The 11,056-nt window shown below is 48.4% G+C and overlaps 1 protein-coding gene across 1 annotated transcript; it reads right to left on the minus strand.

Moving 5' to 3' along the window:
- Positions 1 to 295: 295 nt before the first annotated feature.
- On the minus strand, positions 296 to 3,369 carry LOC141147613 (E3 ubiquitin/ISG15 ligase TRIM25-like). The gene has a single exon (XM_073634845.1). It carries the CDS (start codon positions 3,361 to 3,363, stop codon positions 1,780 to 1,782), a length of 1,584 nt encoding a protein of 527 aa, XP_073490946.1. The 5' UTR covers positions 3,364 to 3,369; the 3' UTR covers positions 296 to 1,779.
- Positions 3,370 to 11,056: the final 7,687 nt, after the last annotated feature.

Here is an 11,056-nt window from a genome sequence, read left to right on the forward strand (position 1 = left end):
CACCCCCTCCATCAGTACAGCCCCCCCCCAGGACAAACCACCCCCTCCATCAGTACAGCCCCCCCAGGACAAACTACCCCTTTTATCAGTACAGCCCCCCCAGGACAAACTACCCCTTTTATCAATACAGCCCTCCCCGGACTAACTACCCCCATCAGTACAGCCCCCCCAGGACAAACTACCCCCATTAGTACAGCCCCCCCAGGACAAACTACCCCCTTTATCAGTAGTACAGCCCCCCACCTGTCAACACCACAGAGGACATCCCTCCCCCCCTCATCGCAACCCGACACCCCCTTCCTCCGACCCTTACCGCACTAGCACGGGCGGCTCAGATACATGCAACACCCGGGCGGCAGCTGGAGAGGAAAGGACAGCGTGCAGCCACGCCGCCCGGGTGGAGAATGGATCGTCACGTGACAGGCAGCAGCGCCATAGTGAGAGACACAGAGGAGGAGGGGAACACTCGCTGCCGCTGCGCTGCTGCGGATGGTGTCACCCCTGTAGCGAGTGGCACCCGGGTGCGGACCGCACCCCCCCTAGCAACGCCACTGGGACCAAGCTTCCCATTGATCTGAATATGAGTCGTGGAGTAAGTAATATGGAAAATTCTTTCCATGAGAATCAAAAAGTCCAGTCTGGTTAGGAATTGAGAAACAGGAATGGAGGGTGACCTCCAATTAAAGGCTATCAGCCCTTGTGTGGCTACACATAACGTATTTATAAATTTTTGTGTATGGTACAGTATGAGACCACAGTGATTGATACAAAGAGAAGGCAAACTTTTATCATCAAGTTCAATTTCCTCATCAGAGTCTCCCCATATATTTGTGTCACCATTAGAGTCTCCCCGCACATTTGTGTCCCCATGAGTTTCCCCACACATTTGTGTCCCCATGAGTTTCCCCACACATTTGTGTCCCTGTGAGCCTAGCTGTACATTTGTGTCCCCATCAGAACCCCCCTTCACTTTTGTGTCCCCATCAGAGCCCCCTGCACATTTGTGTCCCCATCAGAGCCCCCCTGCTCATCTGTGTTCCAGAGGCAGGGCATTGGTCATACCACATTGCATCTGTGCCTTACCTACTCTGTACTCTGTACTGTTAGGAGCCGCTGAGAGCAATGCTGTCCCTTGTAAACACAGAAGGCTTTTGGGTTTACAAGTTACAATGTGGAGTGTGAGTGGAGGGTGAGAGCCGGAGGTGGCAAAATGGAGTTCGGCCACGTTCTGGCTGCAAAATGGGGTGTAAGGGCCACACGACAAGACCTGGCAGGCCAGATTTGGCCTGCGGCCTTGTGTTTGAAATACGTGCTATAGATGGTGAAATGTGGTACTTTCACTGAAGAAAAGCAAGATCTAGTTTATAGATCAGACCAAAATGAGGGACAAATGAGGAGGAAAGAGTGGCAGAGGGGCATTGTTCCAAATCAGGGACAGTCCCTTTGAATTCAGGGACAGTTGGGAGCTATGGTCTTTGTATGCTGTAGTATTAGCAGTTCTTTTCACTGGACACACCTGAACTCAATAATTTGGGGAGGGGTTCACATATTTTTGTAGTATAATGTAGATGTGATGGTCAGGTGTCCATTTGGCCATATAGTGTACTGTTTGTACCTGTTTAAGATGGGGGAAGGAACTACTCTATATAGTCCTGGACAGAATGATAGACCTACCACAACCCACCTAAAACAGAGAAGTCCATTTTGGTTTAGTCGTCTATTATTTTCAATAGTGTTCCTGAAAATGAGTGTAGCAGGTTGGCAACGATGGTGATTATTCTAGTTTTTAACCTTAATCCAGCCATCGTTCCATACCACAAAAGCAGGGTGTAGAGGTTCCGTGAAGGTGGCATGGAAGGTGTACAGGAGTTTGGCTGAATTACACAGCTGGTAGAAGGACAGATAACCAGCTTCATAATCCAGGTATATTCCCAATCTTTGAATGGGAGATTTGAGCGGAAGATCGGTCACAAGCGAGTCGTGAATCACAAAATAGCTCATCTCTGCCCTCTTCATGCACCATGAATATTTATTGTTTCCAATCTTCGACCTTGGACCCTCACGCGGTATGGAGGCATATGCCAAGCCCACCATCCAGAAGGCTGAATCACTGGTGTCCACTTCCCAGTAATTCTTTCCTTTAAGGAAAAGATTCTTGGCAAACAACTGGCAGTAAGATGTGAAACGCTTTGAACTGACCGGTCGTTTTAGCGCCCCACTCACCCAGGAAGCAACCTTTTGATCTCCTGAGACAAGGACATTGTTGCATGCCGTGTCAGAATCCAGCACTAGATCCGCTGACTTAGTTATACAAGATGCTTTCTTCATTTTGCACATTAAATCAGATAGGGCCACATGCAAGCTTGACGTAAGCAAACCTTCATCAAATCTCATTTCCGACCTGTCCTCTTCTTTAATCGTCTTTTCTGCAATACTGAGGTCCCCAAGGCCAATCAAATTTTTGCTGTCTGCTTCCTTGTCTTGCAGGATGAGCAATGGGTCTGTCATCTTGCAAAGCTCCTCAAGTTGACGCATCTTATCAAACATTGATTCTTTTTGTGTCCCCAGATTTTTGATAAGATGAGAGATTTTAGAATCAATTTTGTCTTCCTGCTTAATGATAACACCCAGGATCCAGGCTTCCTTTTCCTCCAGCTGTTTCCTGGCATCTTCAAACAGGGACATGACTGCCTTTTTAACATCTGAGGATTTTTTGTGTTCAGCAAACTGGAGGTCCAGTAGATTCTGGACCTGTTTCTCAATGCCTTCCACCTGGGAAGTTAACTTATTCAGGACCACTTTGATTTTACCCTTCTTCTTCGTCACAGCCTCATCCAGGGTCTCCACGTTGTGTGTCCTGTGGGATCCTACAGCAAAGCAGGACACACAAATGCAGGAAGCGTCTTTGCAGCAGTGGTATTCCAGGAGCTTGTTGTGGGTCTGACATTTCCTGCTGACCAGAGAATCAATGGGCTCGATCAGAACGTGATCCACAGTGCTGTTGTGGATAGTTAGGTGGATGCCACACAGGGAAGTCTCGCATTGAAGACACGTCTTGACGGCTAGGATGGGAGCATGCACACAGTAAGTACAGGCAACCCCAGACCCCTCCAGGTGTGTCTGAGTAACAAGGAAATGTTTTACTATATTACACAGCTTCCTGTTCTTCTCCAGCATGGGACGTTCTGCATACTCCTCTCTGCATTCAGGACACGAGTAGCTGCCTGAATCCTTCTGAACATCCAGAACTCTTTCGATGCACACCTGGCAGAAGTTGTGTCCACATCTCAGTGTCACCGGATCCGTATAAAGGTTCAGGCAGATGGAGCAGCTCAGATCCTCGTGCAGCTCTGCAGATGCCATTGTGCCGGAAAGCTGGGAGAATTCGAAACTTGCCGGATTCAGGAAGTGGGCAGGGATCTGCTCCTGGTCCTGCTGCCTAGTTTTTAACCCTTTTATGCTGAGCCTGCAACCAAGTCCTTTTACTGGTTGGACAAGCACTTAGATAATGTTCACAGGCACAGAAAAGCTGACGCAAAGATGTTTAAGGTTTTTAGGTTTCACTGTACAATCTCCTTTACAATTGCCAAAACTAAATACTATTAAAACCAGCTGTCTATTCAAATTGAAGCCTATCCACAACACAACTGTAGGTAGATCTAAAGGAGATTTTATGGCAAGATTGGAACATATGCAGTGAGCTTAAAATTGGAACTTCACTCTCTCAATCAACATTGACTATTTTTAATCCTTATGCTGCTAGCGTTAGTAAATAGATAGGAAAGTATATAATATTTACTTGTTTTTCAACTTTTTTTATAACTTTTTTCAGTAATTTCCTGTTTCCCATGTCTAGGCAAATGATGTCATACATCCCAGGAGTCTTCAGGAGTGGATTTTTCAGCGAAGTACATCCTCCTGCCGGTGTTCCGTCAGATAAGGCGACCCATCAGAATTTGTAACGGAAGTGACGTTCCGCTGCCGCCATCTTGCTACACCCCGCGCTCGTCCACAGTAAGGATACAGTGAGAGGGCGGCAAGCGGACATCTTGTTACACCCACCGGAGTCTTGCATTTCACACTTATTTTTAACAGTAAACTGAGCTTATATTGGGAAATTCAGTATTTTTAAATCCATCAGGCTGTTTAGATGATGAATTTTAAAAGCAACAGCAAGGCTGCTGATCTCCCAAGTTTGCTAATCTGACAGAACCCCACTGCTTTGAAAAATCAACAACAAAACAGTCTGACGGATTTAAAAATACTGAAAAAATACTGGGAAAAAACTACTGACACCATCTTCTTCCCTACTGACAAGTCCACTGCTCTACTAACACTGTGCATTTATTAATACATTTGGGGTGCACACCCAATTGCAATAGGCTGCGCACTCCTTTGCCTACAACAATGATTTCCAGCTACCACAGGGATCCCACATATGTGACACATTGATACTTCTATTGGTCCAAGCTGGAGCAGTGTAACCACTGTATGTATAAATTGCCATAGCTAAACTTCAGCTTTAACTGCACCCAAAACTTTGTTTTTCCAGTCTTCAGTAGGAATGAACTGAATTGCCCTGGGCTTAGTGTGAGTAGGGTTCTGTGAAATGCATACCAGACCCGTTGAGTCTGGTATATATTTTAAGGGGGACTACACGGAAAAAAAAACACACACACACACACTGCCCCCAGGAAATCCAAACCAAACCCTTAATCTGAGCAAGCATGCAGCCCCTTCCCCCCTGAACCATACCAGGCCACATGCCCTCAACAAGGGGTTGCGCAAGACAAGAGCCTCTTATCCACATCCCTGGCCAGTGGTTGTTGGGGTCTGTGAATGGGGGGGCTTATCGGAATCTTTTATAAAAAAAAGGGTACCCCAGATACTGCCCCCTTTCCTATATCAATAAGTATGTGGTATGGAATATTTCTACTCATTCACAAAAGAAAAAAAAAAAGAATCGAAAATTAGATATAAAGACACCCAAATATTTGACAAGTCCTCATATTGCCAGCTACCTCGCCGGAAAAAAAAAATTATACATGAGCTGGCACAGACAACCGATCACAAAGGTTCTCAGAGCAGAATGACAGCTTCTGCAGCTGTCATCAGCTATATAAGGGAAAGGGAAGGTGGTGACTAGGGATGAGCCAAACACCCCCTGGTTCAGTTCGCACCAGAGCCTGCGAACGGACCGAAAATTCGCACGAACGTTAGAACCCGATTGAAGTCTATGGGACTCGAACGTTCGAAATCAAAAGTGCTAATTTTAAAGGCTAATTTGCATGGTATTGTCCTAAAAAGGGTTTGGGGACCCGGGTCCTGCCCCAGGGGACATGTATCAATGCAAAAAAAAGTTTTAAAAACAGCTGTTTTTTCGGGAGAAGTGATCTTAATGATGCTTAAAGTGAAAAAAAAAAAGTGAAATATTCCTTTATATATCGTACCTGGGGTGTGTCTATAGTATGCCTGTAAAGTGGCGCGTGTTTCCCGTGCTTAGAACAGTCCCTGCACAAAATGTCATTTTTAAAGGAATAAAAGTCATTTAAAACTGCTTACGGCTTTAATGTAATGTCCAGTCCTGACAATATGGATAAAAATCAGTGAGAGAAACGGCATGGGTACCCCCCCCAGTCCATTACCAGGTCCTTTGGGTCTTGTATGGATATTAAGGGGAACCCCGCACCCAAATTAAAAAAGGAAAGGCGTGGGGCCCCAGGCCCTCTGAACAGCAGTATACAGGCGGTGCAAACAAGACAGGGACTGTAGGTTTGTTGTTAAGTAGAATCTGTTTGTAATTTTGAACTGGTACATTTTTAAAGTGTAGCTCCAGCCAAAAAATCTATTTTTAAGCTTTTTGGAAAACATAGAGAAGGGTTATCACCCCTGTGACATTTGTTTTGCTGTCTGTGCACCTCTTCAGAAGATTTTACCTCACTTTCTGTCCCAATGACAAATGTTTTTTGACAATTTGGGGTTTTTATTGAAACAAGGATTGGTAATAAAGCATCAGTGGAAAGGAGACACGTTTTTCCCATATTAACTCTTACAGGAGAGAATTTCCCTTCCTAGGGGTAGATTTCATCTCACTTCCTGTTGTTCCTTTTGCAAGTAGGAGTCGTTTGTAAGTTGGATGTTTGAAAGTAGGGGCCTGCCCTATATACTCTGCAGAAATTGGGGCCTTAGGTGTTGGTTTTGCCACAACACTGTAAGCCCTCACAGTTACTCTTGGTGGGCGCAGGAACGGGCTCTGCTGTGAAATATTAGATTAAAAATTGTAATTACATGCCCCTGTTGAACAGGGGCAGAAAAATTGGGCCTTTGGTGGTGGTGGTGCTGGTGCCACAACACTGTAAGTCCTCACAGGTACTCTTGGTGGGTGCAGAAACGGGCCCTGCTATGAGATATTGGATCAAGAATTGTAATTACATGTCCCCGTTGAACAGGGGCAGATAAATTGGGCCTTAGGCACTGGTGCCACAACACTGCAACCCCTCACAGATACTCTAGTTGGAGCACAGGAATGAGCCCTCCTGTAAAATATTGCATCAAAAATTGTAATTACACGCCCCTGTTAAACAGGGGCTGAAAATTGGGCCTTAGGCACTGGTGCTGGTGCCACAACACTGCAACCCCTTACAGATACTCTAGTTGGAGTATTGCATCAAAAATTGTAATTACACGCCCCTGTTAAACAGGGGCTGAAAAACTGGGTCTTAGCCACTGGTGGCGGCGCCCAGAACCAAAAATATTCTTACAAGCTATCAGCATGATCATTGAGGAGGAAGAGGATAGTCACTCAGCATAACAGGATAGTCACTCAGCATCAGCATAGGCAGTCTTGAAGGGATCTGACATTTCATCAGGTGCTTGGTAGCTGGTGGTGATCCAAGACTGATTCATTTTTATGAAGGTCAATCGATCGACCGAGTCGGTGGACAGGCGCACCCTGTGATCGGTTACAAAACCTCCGGCAGCACTGAATGTGCGTTCCGAAAGAACGCTGGATGCAGGACAGGCCAGTAGCTCAATTGCATACTGTGCAAGCTCTGGCCAGTGATCCATCCTCAAGACCCAGTAACCCAGAGGATTTTCGGTGGGAAAGGTGTCCAAGTCAGATCTTGCCCCTAGGTATTCCTGCACCATGTAAAACAGATGCTGGCGATGGTTGCTGGAACCGATCATACCTTGGGGCTGCGGACTAAAAAATTGTCTGAACGCATCGGTCAGACGGCCACCTTCTCCACCGCTCCTTCTTTGACTGACCGAAGCCTCAGCAACACGTCCAGGAACAGGAGTTTGTAACCTCCCAGTCTCTGGGAACGCATTGCACAGACCTTTCTGCAAGGCCTCCCGAACATGTTTCATCCTCTGCTCCCTCTGCGACGGCAAGATAAGGTCCGCAACCTTACCCTTGTAACGTGGAGCAAGGAGGGTTGCCAGCCAGTATTGATCCCTCTCCTTGATACCACGAATACGAGAATCCTTCTGCAGGCTTTGCGGGATCAGGGAGGCCATGCAGCGTAGGTTTGGTGAGGCATTCGGTCCAGAGTTCTCTGGGTCACTAAGGACGACATGATCCGCAGCCACCTACAAGTCCATGGGTTTCTTGGGACTGTAAATGATCCCTTAAAGACTGATGCTGAGTGCCAGGCTCCACCTCCATGCTGACACAATCCTCCTCTTCCTCCTCCTCTTCCTGTGTGATCGGCGGGCACGCAGAAACACTGTCTGGATAAAGGGGGCCTCCTCTTCCTGCCTCTGTTCTGCCTCAAGTGCCCTGTCCATTATTCCACGCAGCGAGTGCTCCAACAGGTGGACAAGGGGGACAGTGTCACTGATGCCTGCACTGTGACTGCTCACCATCCTCGTGGCCTCCTCAAATGGTAACAGGACAGTGCATGCATCCCTGATCATGGCCCACTGGCGTGGGGAAAAAAACAAGCTCCCCTGACCCTGTCCTGGTGCCATAGTCGCACAGGTACTCATTGATGGCCCTCTGCTGTGTGTGCAGCCGCTGCAGCATGGCCAATGTTGAGTTCCACCTGGTGGGCATGTCACAGATTAGGCGGTTCTTGGGCAGGTTAAATTCCTTTTGGAGGTCAGCCAGCCGAGCACTGGCATTATATGACCTGCGGAAATGCACACAGACTTTCCTGGCCTGCCTCAGGACATCCTGTAAGCCCGGGAACCTGCCAAAGAACCGCTGCACCACCAAGTTAAGGACGTGAGCCAAACAGGGCACATAGGTCAGCTGTCCCTGTCGGAGGGTGGAGAGGAGGTTGGTGCCATTGTTGCAAACCACCATACCTGCCTTAAGCTGGCGTGGCGCCAACCACCTCTGAACCTGCCCCTGCAGAGCTGACAGAATCTCTGCCCCAGTGTGGCTCTTGTCCCCCAAGCACACCAGCTCAAGCACCGCATGGCATCTTTTGGCCTACGTGCTTGTGTAGCCCCTTGAACGCCTACGGAGCACCGCTGGTTCCGAAGTCAAATCAGCACAGGAAGAGGCCATGGAGAAAGAAGAGGAGGGGCTGGAAGAGGTGTGGCAGAATCACCACTAGTAGTATTTTGGAGGCGTGGTGGCAGAACAAACTCCAACACTACTGCACCCTGTCCTGCATCCTTCCCAGCTGCAAGAAGAGTCACCCAGCGTGCGGTGAAAGATAGGTAACGTCCCTGTCCATGCCTACTGGACCATGAGTCAGCGGTAATATGCACCTTACCGCTGATCGCCCTGTTCAGCGAGGCCAAGACATTGCCTTCCACATGCCGGTAGAGAGCCGGAATCGCCTTCCGTGAGAAAAAGTGGTGTTTGGGAACCTGCCACTGAGGAACCGCACATTTCACAAACTCACGGAAGGGAGCAGAGTCTACCAACTGAAAAGGCAGCAGTTGAAGTGCTAGCAATTTAGCCAAGCTAGCATTCAACTGCTGGGCGCGAACTTCTTTTGGTGGTGCAGCAGCTGGGGCAGGGAAATTTGCCTGGTACAATCTGACGTCGGTGTACCGATAGCAGATTGCCCCCAAGTACTTGTCTGTGACACACCTAATTCTACACCTTCATTCCTCTCAGTGCAGGTCTCAGAGAGGACTGAAGGTATAGTGGGGTTGGAGATCCCAGCTGATGAGGAGCAAGGAGGGTTTTCTAAGTAATGGATTGGGCGCTCATCCCCCATATGGATAAACAGAACAGAAAAGGCTCCCATAGCGTGATATGTTTCACACAGTTTATTAAGTAAAAAAAGATTGCACTTACAGTTATGCTGTACAATATTCGCTCATAAAAACAAAGGCCGGCCGGCTTCGATGTGCTGCCCGTCGCTTCCGGGATCAGCGTGGTAGTGTGTGGTGACGTCAGCACGCCGCTCCTCCCTACGCCGTTTTGTCACTCCTGGCGTGCCCCTGGAAGACGTCAGGTGTGACGAAACTGCCCCTTTAAGAATTTTTTTTTTAAAATGTCCTTTAACCAAGTGCACTGTGTTCGGCAGGCGCCGGACACAGTGCACTATGGGAAGCGCCACGTCAATGCAATCACGAGATTGCAGACGCGGCGCTTCATTGGCGGGGTTTGGAGATGCTTTGCGGCGCAATCGATCGCGCCGACCAGCATCCGCCTGGCCGGGTGCTTTGTTCTCAGTGTGAGAACAAAATAACTTCTGGCGGGCTACAAAAAGATGGTCGCCGTGAGGACTAATCCCATGTGTTCAGTGGAGAGGGGAGGCCCCTCTCCTCTCCACTGAGCACATGGAGAAAACCAGAAAGGAATGGATGGGCCATCACACACATCACTGAAGCTGCTAGCAGGTAAGATTAAGCAACTGTTGTGCTCTCAGACCTGCAGCAGCTGCCTGTGTAGTGGTTCTGGGGAGAAGGAGGGGGAGTGCAGTGAAGGGTTGAGAGAGAAGCTTTTAGCACATTCCGGAGACAGTAAATCTGGATGGGGCTGCTAGTGTTAAATGTATGGCAGGTAGAAGGAGGGGCAGCCTGGCACGCAGTGGATAATGGTAGATGTTATGCTAGTTCAGGCTGTCCTCTCCTCTCATCCAGCTGCATTTACACCCAGTCTGAGAGCAGAGACCAGAGCTTCTCCCTGGCGGGGGGGATCTGATAATATACTGGATGGTGACATAGTGCTGGGAGGACAGGAGATGACATCAGGAGTGGAAGACGAGCTTCCTTCACTGTACACCAATCTGTGCTGGATCAGAACACTGACAGGCAGATCTACCATCTCAGATTATTAAATATTTCCTTCCTCGCTGCACCCATCCACCCATCCATCCTATCCATCCATCCATCCGTCTCACCTATCCATCCTATCCATCTCCGGAATGTGCTAAAAGCTTCTCTCTCAACCCTTCACTGCACTCCCCCTCCTCCTCCCCAGAACCACTACACAGGCATTCGATAGCGTTGAATGGGAGTATTTATGGAAAGTACTAGCGAAGTTTGATCTGGGAGACAACATAATTTGTTGTCTCCCAGATCAAACCCATCCACCCACCTATCCATCCATCCACCCACCCATCCATCCTATCCATCCATCCATCCGTCCCACCTATTCATCCCATGCTTCCACCCCATCTATCCATCCACCCCATCCATCTATCCCACGCATCCATCCATCTATCCACCGCATCCATCCACCCCACCCATCCATCCATCAACCCACCCACCTATCCATCCATCCACCCATCCATCCACCTATCCATCCACTCACCCATCCTTCCACCCCATCTATCCATCCACCCCATCCATCCACCGCATCCATCCACCCCACCCATCCATCCACCCCATCCATCCATCCATCCATCCACCCCATCCATCCATCCACCCCATCCATCCATCAACCCACCCACCTATCCATCCATCCATCCATCCACCCACCCATCCATCCACCACCCACCTATCCATCCACCCACCCACCTATCCATCCACCCACACATCCCATCTATCCATAGTTTTTCCTGAAATTTTTTAAGGAGTGGGTCTATATTTAGCTTTATATATTGGTCTAAGTTAGGGTGTATGACTATGCCTAAATATTTGA

The sequence above is a fragment of the Aquarana catesbeiana genome, linkage group LG06, assembly GCF_042186555.1.
Source record: "Aquarana catesbeiana isolate 2022-GZ linkage group LG06, ASM4218655v1, whole genome shotgun sequence".
In the NCBI taxonomy this organism is placed as follows: domain Eukaryota; kingdom Metazoa; phylum Chordata; class Amphibia; order Anura; family Ranidae; genus Aquarana; species Aquarana catesbeiana.